This window comes from Lutra lutra, chromosome 4 (assembly GCF_902655055.1).
Source record: "Lutra lutra chromosome 4, mLutLut1.2, whole genome shotgun sequence".
Taxonomy (NCBI): domain Eukaryota; kingdom Metazoa; phylum Chordata; class Mammalia; order Carnivora; family Mustelidae; genus Lutra; species Lutra lutra.
In genome coordinates, this window is record NC_062281.1 from 81,539,357 (window position 1) to 81,560,976 (window position 21,620).

Sequence of the window (21,620 nt, forward strand, 5' to 3'; positions counted from 1 at the left end):
TGGAACAAAGACAGCCTCTTCAATAAATGGTGTTGGAAAAATTGGACAGCCACATGCAGAAAAATGAAATTGGACCATTTCCTTACACCACACAGGAAAATAGACTCCAAATGGATGAAGGACCTCAATGTGTGAAAGGAATCCATCAAAATCCTTGAGGAGAACACAGACAGCAACCTCTTCACCCTCAGCCGCAGCAACATCTTCCTAGGAACATCACCAAAGGCAAGGGAAGCAAGGGCAAAAATGAACTATTGGGATTTTATCAAGGTCAAAAGCTTCTGCACAACAAAGGAAACAGTGAACAAAACCAAAAGACAACTGACAGAATGGGAGAAGATATTTGCAAATGACATATCAGATAAAGGGGTAGTGTCCAAAATCTATAAAGAACTTAGCAAAGTCAACACCCAAAGAACAAATAATCCAATCAAGAAATGGGCAGAGGACATGAGCAGACATTTCTGCAAAGAAGACATCCAGATGGCCAACAGACACATGAAAAAGTGCTCCACACCACTGGGCATAAGGGAAATACAAATCAAAACCCCCATGAGATATCACCTCACACCAGTCAGAATGGCTAAAATTAACAAGTGAGGAAATGACAGATGCTGGCGAGGATGCGGAGAAAGGGGAACCCTCCTACACTGTTGGTGGGAATGCAAGCTGGTGCAACCACTCTGGAATACAGCATGGAGGTTCCTCAAAATGTTGAAAATAGAACTACCCTATGACCCAGCAATTGCACTGCTGGGTATTTACCCTAAAGATACAAACGTACTGATCCAAAGGGGCACGTGCACCCAAATGTTTATAGCAGCAATGTCTACAATAGCCAAACTATGGAAAGAACCTAGATGTCCATCAACAGATGAATGGATAAAGAAGATGTGGTATATATACACCGTGGAATACTATGCAGCCATCAAAAGAAATGAAATCTTGCCATTTGCGACAACGTGGATGGAACTAGAGGGTATCATGCTTAGCGAAATAAGTCAATTGGAGAAAGACAACTATCATATGATCTCCCTGATATGAGGGAGAGGAGATGCAACATGGGGGGTTAAGGGGGTAGGAGAAGAGTAAATGAAACAAGATGGGATTGGGAGGGAGACAAACCATAAGTGACTCTTAATCTCACAAAACAAACTGACGGTTGATGGGGGGAGGGGTGTTGGGTGGGTGGGGTTTTGGACATTGGGGAGGGTATGTGCTATGGTGAGTGCTGTGAAGTGTGTAAACCTTGCGATTCACAGACCTGTACCCCTGGGGATAAAAATATATTATATGTTTATAAAAAAAAAATCCTAAGAGTTCTTTAAATATATAAAGGAAAATCATCTTGCACATCTATGCCAAAAATCCAATAGTGTAAATAAATAAATGTAATTATAAATGAAAAACAAGTAGCATATGAAAAAAATATTAGTCCATAATTAAGTGGTTTTTATTCAAGAAAGCCAAAGATAGTGTAATAATAGGAAAGCTATTAATATAATTTATAATATTAATAAATTTCAGAAGAAAAATCAGGATTCTTTCTATACATGCTAAAAAGACATTTGATAAAATTCAACATTTATTCTCATTAGAAACTCCCAGTTAACATAGGTTTGAACAAACATCTCTTCAACATGATAAAATAGATTTACATTCCTGGACTTTTTGCATAGTCAGATATATAAGATAGTTTTCCTTTTATATATTTTAATGAAATTTTAGGATTTATTATAAATTACTCTTGCTTTATTGAAATCGTTAACCAGAATCCTGCGTAATAGAGAAATACCATAAATATTTTCTCTAAAGAAAAGATTACTGCTGTCATTATTATCACTTAATATAGATTTGGAGAGACAAATCATTACAATTAGCCAAGAGACAAAAGAAAGAATTACTGGGAAAATTCTGAAAAGGAACCATAATAAGGAGGACTCATCATACTAAATTATAAAATATGTAATAAAGCTACATAAATTAAAACCACCCAGATAGTACATTATGACAAAATATATAATCTACAAATTGATTCCTTTTCATATGGGAATGTCATGTATGAAAAAGATGGTGTTTTCTTTGAGTGAAGAAAAGATAATTATCTAAAACCTTTGGAACTAACTGTGTAGACATATAAAAAATAGCACTATGTGCCTATGATGCAGATTTTGTTCTGGAGATGTCTTTCTAGTCAGGAAGAGTATGTGCCTGGCCCTTCTTGAGATCATGTCATATCCTCTTCCACACACATCTCTACTTGATTCTCTGCTTTAGGTAGCCCTCCTTCCACCTTTTTTTGGTGGAGTCAGCTTTAGTGCTTCCCTAATGTTGCTGAAAATGAAGCTGGTAGATTTATAAGCAACACTAGCAGTATGTTTCTGATTTTTATCCTCCTTGTTGCTGTTGGACTACTTTTTTGATAAAAACTGGAAATGCCACACTTATGCTCCCAAACCACAAGGCTCCATCTCTATTCAATATTTAAGTCTCACAATGTAGACGTAGTTCTTTTCCTGGCTGCCTCTCAGTGCAGGCTGGGGCAGATGACTCTAGTAGATTGGGGTGTGCATGTGAGTGCAGGGACTGGGAAAGGGCAAGGTTTAGGGTTTTTTTTTTCTATTTTTTTTGGGTATACTTTCTTCTTTTTACTCTTTCAATTCTTCCTGCTTAGTGATGGCTCTGAAGGAATGGAGAGGAAAGGACAGGTTCACTAATGGGAAGCCAATGGCAAGGTGACCCTCTCTTTTTGTTGCTATGAGGTCTTTTCTGGTCATCAGGGACCTCTGCATGGCTAGTTCTCTAGCATTATAAGCATTTTATTCAGAAGTCATATTGAGGTTCCCCTACTGCTCATTTCCTTGGTATGGGAGAAGGAGTTCCAACTTGTGGCCTTTTAGCCGGTTGTTTCTTCTCAAAGTTGGTTATTCCATACTCTCTGGTGATATGATTTCTTCACTCAATGGGTAGTTCATATCAGTGGTATTATTGGTTAGAGAGGAAAGGCAAATCACCTATATCGATTGAATTAACAATAGATTTCATATCAGGAGCAATGGAAGCCACAATATGTTGGAATCAAAACTTCAAACTGTCTTGGGGTATACGGGTGGCTCAGTCAGTTAAATGTCTGCCTTTGGCTCAGATCCTGATCCCAGGATGCTGGGATCAAGTATCTCATTTGGCTCCCTGCTCAGTAGGGAGTTTGGTTCTCCCTGCTCCTCCCCCTGCTCTTGCTCTCTATCAACTCAATAAAATCTTAAAAAAACCTTCAAAGTGTCTCAAGAAAAATAACAGTAAATATGGTATTGTATAACTATTGGTCTTTCAAGAACAAGGGCTTCATAAAGATATTTTCAGTAAACAGAATGTTTGTCAACTATAATAGTACTTTAAGGAAATTTCTAAAGGAAATTCCTAAGGAAAAGAAAGATCTTGAAAGAATGACCAATATTCAAAATAAAATGCAAAGGTAAACAAAGAAACTGCTGAACATGTAGGAAATATTAAAATATTTTCTGTATCAAATATTAATAATAATAATTACTATGATGTGGCACTGAATAAAAATCACATAATTAAATGCCACCTAACATTGCAATACCAGTTAAGAGAGTTATTATTTGATTAAAGTAGTATAGTGTTCTGTATACCTGGCAAAATATCAGGGATAGGTAGCAAAAAATAAAAAAAATATATGGTAATAAGTTTCAATCAAAAAGGTGAAAAAGATGGTGTTAGAAATTATTTAAATAAAAGATAAGTAAAGAATAAAAAATCTGGCAGTTATTTCGTGGGCAAATTCTCTAAATGTCTAAGATCAATTCAGTCTTATACAAACTATTACAGAGACTAGAACAGGGAATAGTTCCCAACTTTATCTAATAAAGAATATTATAAGAAAAAAATTCAAAATAATCCCTATAGAAAGTATTGACCTACTGAATTCAATGACATTAATAGATTAATGGATTAATATTATTTAATAGAGGTAGATAAAACATTTGATTAATTTTTTCATCTATTCATTATTAAAATTTTCATCTATTCATCTATTTAAGATCTTAGCAATGATTTTAAAAAAACTTTCTATAAATAATTTGGATAACATTTTTGAAAATGGTGTTTTTCAAGATAAAATGTTAGAAATATTTCCTTTGGGAGTAGAAAGAAGACTGCATTTACTCAACACTTATAATGGAAAGTCCTAGCCTGTGCAAAAAGAAAAGAAATGGAAACAAAAGTTATGAATTTAGAAAGAATGCATATGATTTTATTATTTATACATAATAGAATTTCCTCACATAATTCAGAAACATTTAAAATATACTATCAGAAATAATGAATTTGGCAAGATTATTAGTTAACATTAATAAGTAAAAATATTTTTCTTTCTACATGTCAGCAACAAATAGAATACCTAATTTTATTTTTAAAATAATTCTTCTTAAAATAGCAAGAAAGTATAAATTATTTAAAAATAAATCTAACAATATATTTTGTTGATTGTACATACGATAGTGTACTGAATATCTGCAAAACTTCATCTTGCTTAAGTGAAAATGTATAACTTTGATTTGTAACTAATAATTTTTTAAGAAGGTAGATATATGGTAAGTGTTCTTACCAGAATAAAATGAAATCTAAAACAAACAAATAAATCTAACCAAAGATATTCAAGAACTTGTAGGAACAAAATGCTGTTGGAAGAAATTGAGAGACGAATCCTTCTGTAAAGATGTTAGTCCTTCCAATATTGATTTGTAGGTCAGTGCAATTCGGGTGGAAATCCTAGAAGGGTTTTTAGTAGAAAATGAAATGTTGATTAAAACTGTATATAAACAAGTGAAGATTTAAGAATGACTAGGATAATCTAATAGCAAGATGTTATCAATCTATCATAATTAACATATTGTTTTATTGACATAGGGATTGACAAATTGATCTATGGATCTATGGAAAGACAATATTAATTACAGTCATGGCACTGTTCATCTAAAGAAAGTAGATCTCCTCAATAAATAGTGATAGGCAACTGGTCACAGGGAAACCATAAAATGAATCTTCACTTTACCTATACTCGAAAATAAATTCCAGGTTAAGAAATAACTTTAATATTAAGAAACAAATATTTAAATATTTATGAATAAAAATGAGATTTTTATGATAGTAGTACAGAAGGATTTTTAAACCAAAATATAAAAATTATTGTATAAGAAAAAGATTGATAAAGTCATCTACATTACAGTTTGTATCTTCCATTCACTTAAAAAAAAAAGAATCAAAAGATATTCGCACCGTACATAACTGACAAGTTTTTTTTTTACTATTTGTAATATATGAAGAAATTTCTAGTTCAATAGCTAAAAAGGACAGGTAAATTAGCAAATGGGGAGAGATAATGAGTACAGTTTGGAAAAAGTTGTATTTAATATGCTTGTTGGGACCAAGATGGTTGGTTTATGAGCACAAAGCTAAGTTATATAGTCAATGGCTATGAATGAAGTCATTTAGAACCAAGGGGGTGTGTTGAGTGAGAAGAAAGGAGAGCCAAGGGTGGAAATTCCTTATAATTCAGAAGAAAGAAAAGCTGTAAATTGTACTATAACAAGTGCCCAGTATGACACAGAAACTCAGAGGAGAAAGAATCCCAAGAGCTAAGAATTATATCCAGAAGGAAAGAGTGATTTAATGGATCCAAGCTACAAACAGGTACCTTCAATGAAGACTGATTTTTTTTTTTAAGATTCTAAATTTAAGGACCCAAAGAACAATTCTCATGAAATCAAAGGAAATAAGCTTCAGTGCAAAGGGGCAGGGAGGCAGATATGCAGAAACTATTTTTTCCAAGACATTTCTTTGTGAAGGCAAACAGTAAGAAGTTGACACTGAAGATGGGGTAGGGATATGGGCAAATAAGGGGAAGAGCCTATTATTCTGAGGTGTTTTCTGAAGGGAAGAAGGCAGAAAGATGGGAGTGAGTAAAGGTGGTTCAAGGTTTCTCAGATGGCAAGATGGGATGCGATTTGTAAAATTCAATGAAGCAATTTGCCTTAAAGAGAAGGTAAGAGGCATTTCTTCACTTCAGATGAGAAAAGGGCAGTTAGAAATGGTTGTATAGGGAAGTACCTCTATGAAAGAGGAGTGTAGGAAGTCAATGGATTAATAGTCTGAGGGTTTGTTTTGGGCTTGCTTTTTGTTTTGGTTTTTTGGTTTTTTCCTCTGGTGTAGAAAATGCTGACATTTTGTGGGAGAAGTGTGTGCTGAGAGATGGGTTTTTTTTCATTGTTGTTAAATAGGATCTGAAGCAACAAAGAAAATTTGTCTCTGATAAACCAGGACACAGGATCACTCCAGATATTTTTGAAGGAGAGGCATGAAGAACACAGTGCCAGTGTGTTGAACAGAGAGACAATGGGGTAAAGGAGTTGAGAGTTTGGGAAGGAAAGTGGTAGAGATGATGAAACTTTGGATCCTAACTGAAAAGGGGAGAATGACACTAGACAGGGGTCATCAACAGGAGGGAAGAGGAAAGTTTCTAGGAATCTAGATAGCGTCAAAATGAGGAGATGATGGAGCAGGAGAGAGAGGATTTTTTCTGTAGGATGTAGTATTAGATATTTTCAAAAGACTAAAAGTGATGGCATGTAAGTGGTGGTAATGAGTAGTTATTAAGACAGGAGGTGAACAAGGTTAGAGATAGAGAACATCAGATAATGAAGGCCATGACATGAAGTGTTAGTTAAAGATCCTTCAGGTGAATGACGAAGGTCACTGCCTAGTCACTAGTCCTCATGAGATGTCCACTATGCATTGTTAAGAATCTATAAGCCTTAGTTTTAGCAAACCCAAATACAATGTAAGATTTGAATATAACAAAATACAGTTCTCACTTCAAGAGCAGAACATTTTCAACTTTGTAATAAATTTTTGATGTTATTGTATGTTTTTATTTCAGTCATATAAAAAGCCATCAAAAAAGATATGATGAAAAGCCCTTATGTCCACTACTCAAATGAGGAAATAAACATTACAAATATACTTAAAGATTGTTTGTTCTTCTTCTTTTCCATCTGTTCTCAACTCCAACCTATTTGCCACTAACATGGGTTTGGTGTGTATTATTCCCTTACATGTCCACATAGTTGATTTATTTTCAAGTTTTTATTTTGAAATAATTGTAGATTCACATTTAGTTATAAGCAATAACACAAAGAGATCCAGACTCATTACCAACCTGTAGACTCCACCTAGTAAAACCCTGGGAACTACTGTTCTCTATTTCTATAATTCCGTTGTCTCAAGTATGTTATATAAATAGAATCATATAGTATGTAAACTTTTGGGACTGTGTTTTTCATCCAGCATAATTATTTGGAGATTCATCCAGATTTTATGTGTTATCAATTCTTTTATTATCAAATCATTTGTCAGTTATTCTTTTTACTTTTGAGTAGTATGACACATAGACCACAGCTTGTTTAATCATTCACTTATTGAAGGACATCTGGGTTTTAATTTTTGGTAGTACTAGTAAAGGTGCTATAAACATTCATGTATAGGCTTTTGTGTGAGAGTAGGTTTGGCTTTTCTCTGGGATAAATGCCCAAAAGTGAAATTGCTGGATTGAATGGTAGTGTCATCTTTAAATTGTTAAGGAAATTCCTAAATTCTTTTCCAGAGTGGTTCTGCCATTTTACATTTCCCACCAGTGATACATGAGAGATCCAGTTTCTCTGCCTTCTTGTGATTTGTGTTGTCACTATTTTTTATTCTAGCCATTCTGACAATTGTGTAGTGATACCTTATAGTGGTTTTAATTTGCATTTCCTTCATGACTAGTGATGCTGAGCATCTTTTCACAGGCATATTTATCTTCTGTATATCCTTTTCAGTGCAACGTCATGTCTTCTGTCCATTTTCTATTTGAATTGTTTGGTCTTTCATTGTTGAGTTCCAGGGCTTCTGTGTATATTCTAGACACTAATCCTCTGTTGTTTGTGTGGTTTATAAATATCTTCTCTTAGTCTGAAACTTGTCATTGCATCCTCTCCACATGGTCTTCACAACACAAAAATTTTTAGATATGATGGAATCCAGTTTATCATTTTTTTCTTTGGATTATATTTTCAATACAAGAGCTAAGAATTCTTTGCCTGGTCCTGTGTTCCAAAGATTTTCTCCTATTTTTTTTTAAAGTTTTATAGTTTTACATTTTATACTTAAGTTTGTTTGTTGTCCATTTCAAGTAATTTTTGTATGAACTGTGAGACTTAGTTTGTGCCTCATTTTTTTTTTTTTTTTTTGGCTGTGGGTACCCAGTAGACCAACACCATTTGTTGAAAAGGCCTCCATTGGATTGCTTTGCACCTTTGTCAGAATCAGTTGGGCATATTTGTATGATTATATTATTGGGTTCTTTGTTCTATTGATGTAGTCCTCTATGCCAATATCACACAGTGTTAATTACTATAGTTATATAATCAGTCTTAAAATCTAGTAGGTTGTTTCTTCTCACTTTATTCTTTTTGAAAATTGTTTAGCTATTTCAGTTCCTTTGCATGTCCATATAAATTTTAGAATGATCTTGTCTATATCACAAAAAAAAAATTTCTGGGATTTTGATAAGAATTGCATTAAACCTGGTATCAATTCTTGGAGAAATGACATCTTTACTATCTTGAGACTTCCAATTCATGGATATGATGTGTCTCTTCATTTATTTACATCACCTTTGATTTCTTACATCAACATTTTGTAGTTTACAGCATACAAGTACCATGCATGTTTTGTTGTATTTACATAAATATTTTAATGTTCTTGAAAAATTGTAAGAGGTATTCTTTTTTAAACTTTTGTGTTCATACGTTCATTGCTTGAATATATAATACCATTGTTTTTTTACATTTATCTTGTATCCTACAATCTTGCAGAGCTCACTTTGAAGTGTTTGGTAGATTTCTAGAATTATCTGAATAGACACTGATGTCATCTGCAAATGGGAACAGTTTTATTTCTTTTTCGCTGATTCATATTTCTTCTATGTCCTTTTCCTGCCATATGATACTGGCTAGAACTTCCAGCACTATGTTAAATCAGAGTTCTGAAAGTAGACATCCTAGCTTTGTTCCATACCTAAGGGGGAAAACAGGAAAACAATTACTCTTTCACCATTAAGTAAATGATTATTGTAGGTTTTTGTCTATGTTCATTTTCTTTTACAACTAAATTAAATTTAAATTCATCTAATTAGCTTAGTGTATTATTAGTTTTTGAGGTAGAGTTGAATGACTCATCAGTTGTATATAACACTCAGTGCTCATTACATCAAATGCCCTCTTTAATGCCCATCACCCCGTTACCTCATCCCTCCACCTCTCTCCTCCAGCAAACCTCAGTTGTTTACTATAATTAAGAGTCTCTTACACTTTGTCTCCCTCTCTGATTTCATCTTGTTTTATTATTCCCTTCCTTCCCATATGAGCCTCTGTTATGTTCCTTAAATTCCACATATAATTGAAATCATTTGAAAAATGTCTTTCTCCATTTGACTTATTTTACTTAGCATAATACCCTCTAGTTCAATCCACATCATTGCAAATGGCAAAATTTCATTTTTTGGTGGCTGAGTAGTATTTCATTGTGTGTACACACACACACACACACACACACACTCCATATCTTCTTTACCCATTCATCTGTTGATGGACATCTGGGCTTTTTCCATAATTTGGCTATTGTGGACATTGCTACTATAAACATTGGAGTGCAGGTGCCCCTTTGAATTAGTACATTTGTATCTTTGTTATAAATACCTAGTAGTGCAATTGCTGGGTCATAGGGTAGCTCTACTTTCAACTTTTTCAGGAACCTCCATACTGTTTTCCAGAGTGTCCATACAAGCGTGCATTCCCACCAGCAGTATAAGAAGTATTCCGCCTTCTCTGCATCCTCTCCAACATGTGTTGTTTGTGGATTTTCTAATTTTAGACATTCTGACTGGTGGACGTTATCTCTTATTGTGGTTTTGATATGTATTTCCCTGATGTTGAGTGAGGTGGAGCATTTTTTCATGTGTCTATTGACTATTTGTATGTCTTCTTTGGAGAAATATCTGTTCATGTCTTTTGTGCATTTCTTGACTGGGTTATTTGTTCTTTGGGTGTTGAGTTTGATGAGTTCTTTACAGGTTTTGAATACTAGCCCTTTATCTGATAAGACATTTGTGAATATCTTTTCCCATTCTGTAGGTCATCTTTTGGTTTTGTCAACTGTTTCCTTTGCTGTGTAAAAGATTTATCTTCATGAGGTTCCAATAGTTCATTTTTTGCTTTTGTTTCCTTTGCCTTTGAAGATGTGTATAGCAAGAAGTTGTTGGGGCCAAGGTGACAGAGATTGCTTCCTGTGTTCTTCTCAAGGATTTTGATGGATTTCTATCTCACATTTAGGTTTTTCCATCCATTTTGAGTTTATTTTGTGTATGGTGTAAAGAAATGGTCCAGTTTCATCCTTCTGCATGTGGCTGTCCAATATTCCCAACATGATTTGTTGACGAGGCTTTTTTCCATGGATAGTCTTCCCTGCTTTGTAGACCATGGAGTTGAGGGTCCATTTCTGGGTTCTCTATTCTGTTCCATTGATCTGTGTCTGTTTTTGGTTTATATACTTGGATGTTTACATGTTTGGGGCATAAATATTTACAATTGTTAGATCTTCTTGTTGGATGGACAATTTGGTTATACTTTCTTGATAATTACAGCTTTGTAATAGAGCTGAAGTCCAGAATTGTGATGCCATTAGTTTTTGTTCTTTTTCAACATTCCTTTGGTTATTCAGGGTCTTTTCTGTTCCATAAAAATTTTAGGATTATTTGTTCCAGTTCTGTGAAAAATGTTGATTGTATTTTGACAGGCACTACGTTGAATGTATAGATTGCTCTGGATGGCATAGACATTTATTTTTTAATTTTTTATTTAATTTATTTTTTCTCACCATAGCACATACCCTCCCCAATGTCCATCATCCAACCACCCCATCACTCCCATCTTCCTCCCTTCCAACAACCCTCAGTTTGTTTCCTGAGATTAAGAGTCTCTTTTGGTTTGTCTCCCTCTCTGGTTTCATCTTATTTCATTTTTCCCTTCCTTTCTCTATGATCCTCTGTCTCGTTTCTCAAATTCCTCATATCAGTGAGATCATATGATAATTGTCTTTCTTATTTCGTTTAGCATAATATCCTCTAGTTCCACCCACATCATTGTAAATGGCAAGATTTTGTTTTTTTATGGCTGCGTTATAGATATAGATATATATATACATATATATGTGCATATATATGTATGTATATATACATATATATATGTGTATATATATATATATATCACTTCTTCTTTATCCTATCATCTGTTGATGGACATCTAGGCTCTTTCCATAGTTTGGCTATTGTGGACATTGCTGCTATAAACATTCAGGTGCACGTGCCCCTTTGGATCATTACATTTGTATCTTTTTTTTTTTAAAGATTTTTATTTATTTATTTGACAGAGAGAAATCACAAGTAGGCAGAGAGGCAGGCAGAGAGAGAGGGGGGAACAGGCTCCCTGCTGAGCAGAGAGCCCGATGTGGGGCTCGAACCCAGGACCTGGGATCATGACCTGAGCCGAAGGCAGCGGCTTAACCCACTGAGCCACCCAGGCGCCCCAACATTTGTATCTTTTAGGATAAATACCCAATAGTGCAATTGCTGGGTCATAGGGTAGCTCTATTTTTTACTTTATTTTTTAAAGATTTTATCTGTTTATTAGACAGAGAGAGCAAGAGAGCACAGGCAGGCAGAGCAGCAGAGGGAGAGGGAGAAGCAGGCTCCCCACTAAATAAGGAGCCCAATGAAGGGCTTGATTCCAGGACCTTGGGATCATGACCTGAGCCAAAGGCATTTGCTTAACCAACTGACCCACACAGGTGCCTCTATTTTCAACTTTTTGAGGTACATTCATACTGTTTTCCAGAGTGGCTGCACGAGCTTGCAGTCCAGATTGTGTCTGTCCAGGATTTCTATTTCTTCCTGTTTCAGCTTTGGTAGTTTATAAGTCTCTGGGAATGCATCCATTTCTTCCAGATTGCTTAATTGGTTGGCACATTGTTGTTCATAATATGTTTTCATAAATATATTGCTTTGTTGTTGGTTGTGATCACTCCTCTTTCATCCATGATTTTATTTATTTGGGTCCTTCCTCTTTTTCTTTTTGCTAAGTCTGGCCAGGGTTCTATCAATCTTATTAATTCTTTCAAAGAACCAGCTCCTAGTTTTGTTGAACTGTTCCACTGTTCCTTTTGTTTCTATTTCATTGATTTCTGCTCTAATCTTTATTAATTCTCTTCTCCTGCAGCATTTGGCTTTATTTGCTGCTCTTTCTCCAGCTCCTTTAGGTGTAAGGTTAGGTTGTGTTTTGAGACTTACGTTTCTTGATTAAGACTTATTTGCTATACACTTCCCTCATAGAACTGGCTTTGTTGTATCCCAAAGGTTTTGAACAGTTGTGTTTTCATTTTCATTTGTTTCCATGAACTCTTTTTTAGATCTTCTTTAATTTCCTAGTTGATCCATTCATCTTTAACTTCCATGTACTTGTGTTCCTTCCAAATTTCCTCTTGTGATTCATTTCAAATTTCAAAGCACTGTGGTCTGTAACTGTGCATGGAATAATCCCAATCTTTGGTACTGGTTGAGATCTAATTTGTGACCCAGTATGTGTATTCTGAAGAATGTTAATGTGCACTCAAGAAGAATATGTATTCTGTTGCTAGAATGGAATGTTCTGAATATATCTGTGAAGTCCATTTTGTCCAGTGTGTCATTCAAAACCCTTGTTTCCTTGTTGATCTTTTGCTTAGATGATCTGTCCATTGCTGTGAGTGGAGTATTAAAGTCCCCTACTATTATTATATTATTATAAATGTGTTTCTTTAATTTAAATTATTAATTGGTTTATATACTTGGTTGCTTACATGTTAGGGGCATAAATATTTGCAATTGTTAGATCTTCTTGTTGGATAGACCCTTTAACTATGGTATAATGTCCTTTCTTGTCTCTTTGTACAGTCTTTGGTTTAATATCTCATTTGTCTGCGGGTGCCTTGGTGGCTCCTCAGTTAAGCATCTTGCCTATGGCTCAAGTCATACTCCAAGGTTGGGGGATTGAGTCTCACATCAGGCTCCCTGTTCAGTAGGGAGTCAACATCTCCCTCTACTCTTCCCCCCTGCTCATGACCTCTCTCTCTCTCTACTTTCTCTCTCAAATAAATAAATATAATATTTAAAAAATAAAATCTAATTTGTCTGATATAAGGATTGCCACCTACCTTTCTTTTGACATTCATCATCATGCTAAAATATTTTCTACCCCCCCACTTTCAATCTTGTGGTGTCTTTGAGTCTAAAATGAGTCTCTTGTAGACAGCATATCAATGAGTATTGTTTTTTTATCTAATCAGAAATCCTGTGTCTTTTGATTGTAGGATTTAGCCCATTTATATTCAGAGTGACTACTAAAAGGTATGAATTTAGTGACACTGTATTACCTATAAAGTGTCTCTTTCTGTATATTATCTCTGTTCCTTTCTGGTCTATGTTACTTTTGGGCTCTCTCTTTATTTAAAGGATCTTCTTCAATATTTCTTGCAGGATTGTTTAGTGATCACAAATTCTTTGGTTTCTGTTTTTCGTGGAAGCTCTTTACCTCTCCTTCTATTCTGAATGACAGCCTTGATGGATAAAGTATTCTTGGCTATGTATTTTTCTTTTTTAGCACCCTGAATAGATCATGTCAGTCCTTTCTGGCCTGCCAGGTCTGTGTGGATAAGTCTGCTACCTGCCTTATATTTGTACCCTTATAGGTCAAGGAGGTCTTGTCCCTGAGCTGCTTTCAGGATTTTCTTTTTGTCTCTGAAATTTGCAAGCTTCACTATTACATGTCAAGGTGTTGACTTATTTTTTATTTTGAGGGAGGTTCTCTGTGCCTCCTGGATTTGAATGCCTGTTTCCCCAGATTAGAGAATCTAACCTGCTCCCCAGATTAGAGAAATTCTCACTTATAATTTTCTCAAATATACCTCAGGCCCCCTCTCTCTCTTTCCTCTTCATCCAGGACCCCATTTATTCTAATATTGTTTCACTTTATGGAATCAATTTTCTCTCAAATTCTTGCTTCATGATCCAATATTTGTTTATTTCTCTTTTTCTCAGTTTCTTTATTCTCCATCATTTTGTCTTCTATATCACTTACTCTCTCTTCAGCCTCATTTATCCTTGCAGTTAGAGCCTTCATTTTTTATTTCATCTCATTAGTAGACTTTTTGATTTCGATCTGATTAGATTTTAGTTCTTTTATTTCTCCAGAAAAGGATTCTCTAGTGTCTTCTATTCTTTTTTAAAGCCCAGCTAGTATCTTAATATCATTTTTCTGAATTCTAATTTTGACCCCTTACTTATATCCATATTGTTTACATCCCTGGCAGTTAGTACTGCCTCTTGTTCTCTTTTTAGGGGTGAGTTTTTCTGTCTTTTCATTCTGTTCATAGAAGAATAGATGAACAAGACAGTAAATACAAAAATAGCAACAGAGACCCTAGAAAAATACACCCTAAACAAATCAAAATAGGTCAGATATCAAAAAAGAGAGAGAGAGAGAATAAAATCAAACAGATGAACAGAACAGAACAATAAACTAGGAAGACATTAGATCCCAAAATTGTAAAGAAAGAAAAAAAAATATATATGGACTACAATGAAAGGAAGCTAAAAATGAAAAAAAAAATATATATAATGTAAACGTAAAAATGAAAATTAAAAAAAATCTTTAAAAAAGGGTGATAAATTAGTTGAAAAGAAAAAAAAAATAAAACTGAAAGGCTAAAGAATCATGAGAAAAAAACATGAATTCTGTATACTATTTTCCCCAGCTCTGGAGTTTTGCCATTCTGTATGATCAAAACACTTGGTGTTAGCTGGATGTTCCTACTGTTTGTTTTTTTTTGGGGGGGGGTTTGGCACTGTTGCTCTGATTCTCAGGGGTCTTTACCTGGGTGAAACTGCACCTCCCTTGCCAGGGATCTGGGCTCAGTATAAGTGGCTCTAGATTCCTCTATGTGGCTTTTCTTCCCTGAAGTCTTTCAGCACTACTTTGGGGGATTGAAATGAAAATGAAATTAGCAGTGCCCCTATCTCCATCCCCAGAGCTGAAAGTTCATGCTCCCCACTCTTCAGTGAGCCTTCACAGAAAATTAATCACTCTTGTTTCCCTAGTTTCCATCCACATTCTGTGTTCATCTAGCTGTTGATGGAGTGTTTTATCTCCGGCACATGATTCTGTTTTGAGTCTCCAAACTTTACAGAGGAGGGAGGGGGTGTCTTGTTACAGTTCTGCCTCTTACTTGGCCTGTGATGGAGAGCAGTCACCAAACTGTACAGTGATTCATGGTTTATGGCAACACCAAATAGTAAACCCACTCCTGAACTCCCTGTTTGCAGCTGTCTTCCCTTCTCCAATGCTTGGGAACAGTGCTGCACTCAGGCACCTCCCTTCTTTCTGTGACCCTGGGGTTCCTGAGACCACACTGTCCCACCTATGATTCCATCCTGCTTCACTACCTGAGCACATTTCAGGCATAGATGTCCCCCACCAAAGCAGACTTCTAAAAGTTCCAATTTTGCACTCTGCTGCTTGTATTACTTTCTGGTACCTGGCTCCCTACCCCAGGGTTTACCTTCTAATATATCACCTTGGATTCACTTCTCTACATCTCCTACCTCACAAAAAGTAGTCATTTTTCTATTTGTAGAATTGCAGCTATTCTTTTCTTAGATATTTTGTTGAGTTCACAGGATTTCAGAATGATTTGATGGTTATCTAGCTGAATTTCAGGAACCAGACAGAACTAGGGTCCCCTACTCCTCCACCATCTTCCCACCTATGTTCATTTTTAAGTTATGTAAGCTCTCTTTTACTATTTTTTCTGAGAGTTTTTATTTAATCATATATGTTTAAAATTTAGTAAAATACTTTTTGCACTAATTGAAATTATGAGGGTTTTATTCTTTATTTGTTTGTATAATAGATTCCATTGATTGCTTTTCAAATACTGAACCAGTCTTGCATCCCTGCCATAAACTCTTTGGACATGGTGTATAAACATTTTTATATTGTGAATTCTATTTGTCAATACCTTATGGATGATTTTTGTGTCTATATTAATGAGAAATATTGGTCTATGAGGTTTTTTTTTTTTTCTTTTTTGTTTTGGTACTATCATTATCTGGTTTTGATATTAAGGTAAGCCTCCTAAAAAGTCAGGAAACATGTCCTCCTCTTAATTTCTAGAAGAGATTATATGTTGAATAGAATCTTCTAGTAGAAAGATTTTAATTCTTTCCTAAAAATGTATGTTTGGGGATTTAAAAAATGTTATTAATTTAATTTCCTTAATAGTTATAGGGTTATTCCAATGATCTATTTCATATTAGTTATGTCACAATAGTTTACTTTTTGAGGAAATAAAGTAAGATTGAATTAGCCAGCAATAAACTTCTGTTGTTACCATATATCTTTTTTTCAGACCTATGAAAAGATATTGAAAAAGAGTACTAAAAATCCTTATACCCGTTACTCAGCTGAAGAAAGAAATATTACACATATTTAAGGTTAAATGTTAGGGTTAAAGTATTATGGTTAAAGGCTTTGTATATTTTTCTTCCTTTTTTCCTGTTCTTATCTTTATCCTAATAATCATTACCCTGGCTTTGATATTTATTACTCACTCTGATGTCCAAGTAATTGCTTTTTAAAACACTAGTGTGGCTAACCAATATCATATCTAGATTTATACCGTTTGACTTAGATAGCATGTGTTGACAAAAATAGTATTGACATGATGTCATTTTGATTTGTTTCCACAGCTCTCCCAGTGTTTACTCAACTACCTCAGGATACAAGTGTAGAGGTTGGCAAGAATATAAACATTTCATGTCATGCTCAAGGAGAACCACAGCCCATAATTACCTGGAACAAGGTAAGATCTCAACTAAAAGTGCAGTAATAGTAAAAACACTGACAAGTGTATTGACCCAATGAAAAGAGGTAATGATTCTCACATTGATTTATTATTGTTGTGACTTTTGTTAGCAAATAATATTTTTTACACTGAAACAAGTTTATTTCCTGCTTCTTTTTTGTTCATTTTTAAGTAACTACATCTGATTTTGGCCCAGGGCTTTGATAAATTTATCCTTTCTCATTTGATTGATGATGAAAGCTTCATAAACATAACTAAATTCTTCTAAGGAAAAATTGCTTTTGTCTTACATAAATTTAAGAGCTTTAGTGGCTAGCAGGAAACAATTTTGAATTAATAACTCGGAAGTGGATTAAAAGTAGGGCATTAGTTGGAAGGGGAGGTGAACCATGAGAGACTATGGACTCTGAAAAACGATCTGAGAATTTTGAAGGGGTGGGGGGTGGGAGGTTGGGGGCACCAGGTGGTGGGTATTGTAGAGGGCACGGATTGCATGGAGCACTGGGTGTGGTGCAAAAATAATGAATACTGTTATGCTGAAAAAAAAATAAAAAATTAAAAAGTAAAAAAAAAAAAAATAAAAATAAATTACAAAAAAAAAAAAAAGTAGGGCATTAGCTGTAACAAGAATGAAAACTTGTTTTCAAAACAAAGTAAGATGAAAGTCCTTCTGTAGGTTCAAACTTAAGTGACTTTAAGGAAATAATAGCTTTTTATTTATCTATTTTATTTCTTTGGTTCTTTGAGCTATATTCTTCCAACACAATTGCTTCTTTCACTTTAAGTTTTTTTTTTAAATCAAATTGCAATGATTGGTCTCAGAGTCTGATGTTCTTAAAAAATAAATGAAATGGAGTACATCAGAGTGCAGAGTACTAACCAGAAATGGCATACATCAGATTGACAGTTTTTATAGAAAATTTCAAAAAAAGTAAAGTTTTCACTATGAAAATTTGCAAAGCTATTTTCCAAAAATACTTGGTTTATTTTTGTTGTTGCCATACAGCAACAAGGACTTAGTTTTGGTGGCTCATTTCTCTTGTGCTATAGCTGAGCATCATGTGGAGTTCTTTATAAAAAAGTAAATTTAGTGGTCTCAAAGTTGAACTTTTAGGCTCAGGCACTCTCATATAGTCTGAATAGTTTTTATAATTTCTTCTGAGTGTAATATAATTCAAATATATCTTACTAAAAAATAGGCAGTGTGAAAAATATACATTTTTGTCAGTCTCTAGAGCCTTATTTGACAATACTAAATGCTGTATCATATAATTGTATCAGGAAAATAGCTCAGCCTAATTCCTAAAAGGTAGCTTTTAATTCCAAATGAATTAATTGAGGGCTGACTATATGCCAGACATTTTGTGTATGCTAGCACATTTAATCTTTATAATAATCCTCTTCTATTCACAAGGCTAAAATGGTGTGAATTAGGGTACTCCTAAAACAAGCAGATAAGGAATTTATTGGAAAGCTAGCTGATAGCTCAGAGACCCTAAGCAAAACCTATAGAACTGTAAGGTTAGCCTAAGAGTTCTGATAGTATATAAGAAGAGCATGTAGGAAGGGAGTGCTTTTGCAAAGAAGCTTGTGTACCTGATAACTTCTTAGTCTTCTGTATGTCTGGTCTTTTTTCATCTGCCCTCCATCTGGTAGGTCCTGATAGTCCATCTTATCTCCTCCCCTGAGTTACCAGCCATCCATCACTTTGGACTTATTTTCTAGTAATGGCAAGAGACAACTGTGAGAATCTGAAGACCTATGAAACATTTTTCCCCCCCACTCTGAACCTTTCTGGTTACATTCTGGCTTACTAGTCATCACTGGGGTATGAGTTCTTTTGAAATAGCAGCCCATCTTCAGTGTCCTGTGAGTCTCTTGGGAAGGGAAAAGAGAAACGCATCTCTACCCCTACTCCATTCCAACGCAGTCCTGGAAAGCGAATTTCTTTTCCTTTTTAAAAATTAATAGCATAATAATGAAAAGTACATGAATCCATACTAATTACAACTGAATACATTTAATGATATTTCATATGAAATGTAGTCATCTTACCATCTTAAGGTATAATTTTAATTGAGAAACACATATATAAATTTTTGCAGGTACATAAAACTTATAGTACATATATAGAAATAGAAGAAGAATCAGAAATATGAAAGTATTTTGATGCTTTTAGTTGGTAGATTTGTGAAAATTTTCCTTCTTTTCAAATTTTATTTTTATTATTGTCAGAATCCTTTTCTAGAAGAAAAATATGAATAACCTATGTATTCATTCATTGAAATGATGATTTTAAAATGATCATAATATTAAATAATTACATAATTGAATTTTGAGTATCATATTTGTTTTAATTAAGAGATAAAGGTAAACTATACTTCCTAGAAAGCACTTTCTCTCTCTTTTCTTCTCTTCCTTAGATTCATAAAATATCTTTTCTAATGCTTGACACAGTAGGTGGTCAGTATATATTTGTTGAACAAATCAAACTATATCAAACAAAATGTAAGATGTTATTTTTTAAGGAATCATATTTCCCTCCTGTGACAATTATTTTCCCTCCCTAGGCAGGTGTTCAGATTACCGAGAGTGGTAAATTCCATGTCAGTGGTGAAGGCATGCTAACCATCTATGACGCAGGGCAAGCTGACCAAGGAAGATATGAATGTGTAGCTCGGAATTCATTTGGCTTTGTTGTGACCAATATGTTTCTCACAGTTGTAGGTAAGTGTGACTCCTGATGCAACCTAGATAAATATCTTTGACAGCTTCTACTTCTCATCCTAACTGATTTGTCTCACTACCCAAGTTTCCTTACATGTTTTTTTCTAGTCAAATTTATTGATATTAAATCAATGTTATTTTAAATTTTTAAATCTAAGTTTTAAATGTAAACTGTATTGAAAGGTATCAAATACCAAAACTATCAATGCCAAAAGTGAAAAAAAATAGGAAGGATTCACAAATTTATATCACGTTTTCTTAGGAAATGAAAATTATAGAATGTAAGATACATTCATAGCTGAATGAAGTGGAGTCAGAGATTTAAGGATAAGTGGAATTTAACATGTGTGAGTTACTCTGACATGGTATATTTGGTTCTACAGTAAAATTAAAAATCAATCAATCAATCAAACTTCTAGGTAAGATTTGCCACTATAAGAATAAATATCTCAATATTTTGGAACATTTATAATTGGTCAGCATATTTGGCATTGTTTACATTTTGTGATCCATCATTTAGTTGTAGCCCTCTGCTACTTGTTCATAAATGGTGACTGCTTTAAAAAAATTGTCATAGTTTTACAAAAAATAAAATGCCTTTTTTCCCCCCTTCAATCAATCAGTTTGTATTGGAAGTGAGAGAGTCTATTTGTGGGCAGATTCGAATGGAAACCTCAGCTGTGGATATGGGAATGGGGACTGGCTCTGATGATGGACTGGAATGTTCTCCACGTGGGGAAAGAATTCAAGAAAAGCACAGCATGTGGGGACATGTGAATTGACATCAGGGTTGCTTTTTCTGTGGTTGGGTTTAGGAGCTTCTGCCTTACTGACAATCAGCAGTTCAAGTAAATGAGTTCAGCTACAAGCATATGGAGTACTATTTTGGGCTTTGCCTGCTTTTTGGTTTCCTTAGAAGTGGGCAGATTTCATAAATAAGGTTTTACAGATTTATTTTTTTCCTTTTAGTTTTTCCAGCTCTTACTGGTCTCTAAAACTATTGGGTAACTCTTCTCATTATAAATACAGGCTTGGATAAAAATAGATTTATTTAATTAAGTCACATCCTTAAAGATGTTATTGCTTTCCCTTCATGTAGTACAATAGTTTCATATTCTTACACCTGAAAATTCTCCTGAGAAATCAAACTTCCAAATACCCATTTGTTTCGGTATTTTATATAAAGTATATATTTTCATTAACGGTGCAGCCATCTTTACATATTTATTATACTGTATAGTAAAAAGTATTCTCTGTAGAATATTAGGCTTAAAATTATAACAATGTATCTAGTAACTAGCGAATATTTATTCTAGCAGGGTCAGAAATTCTTTATCACATAAAATTTCTTAAAGTTACAAAATCTTAGCCTTATTTGGTATCTGTTATAAGTTCATGTTTTTCCCGATTTAGAATCTATAATAGTTGTGTTTCTTTTTATAAATTTATAGAGCTCCTTTTCTACTGCTTAACTATTTATGAGATCAATGAAAAATATTCTTGAGCATTTTGGAAAAAACATTATAAAATTTAAAATATTATCTTTTAGGTTCAAGAGATGCTAGAAATATTTACTACTAAACAAACACATACACAAACAAACAAATATTCTCTCTCTGCCTCTTATTCTCTACATTTGTCTCTGTTTTGTTCTGCCACATACACACAAACTATAATTACAGTGGTCAATATTTTAGAACCTCCAACATAAGAATTTCATTGTGGTAGACTGAAATTTAACAATCCATTTTATATACACACATTAAAAGTAAAACATTAAGATTAAAATGTATCAGTCACTCTATTTACCAGATTTTAAAACA

The 21,620-nt window shown here is 34.1% G+C and overlaps 1 protein-coding gene across 1 annotated transcript in view; it reads left to right on the forward strand.

Moving 5' to 3' along the window:
* Positions 1-21,620, forward strand: part of PXDNL (peroxidasin like) — a 466,402-nt gene that overhangs the window by 348,890 nt on the left and 95,892 nt on the right. The window contains 2 exon segments of the mRNA XM_047727586.1: positions 16,955-17,067; positions 19,641-19,797. Of these exon segments, the coding sequence (XP_047583542.1) occupies positions 16,955-17,067; positions 19,641-19,797 (270 nt within the window).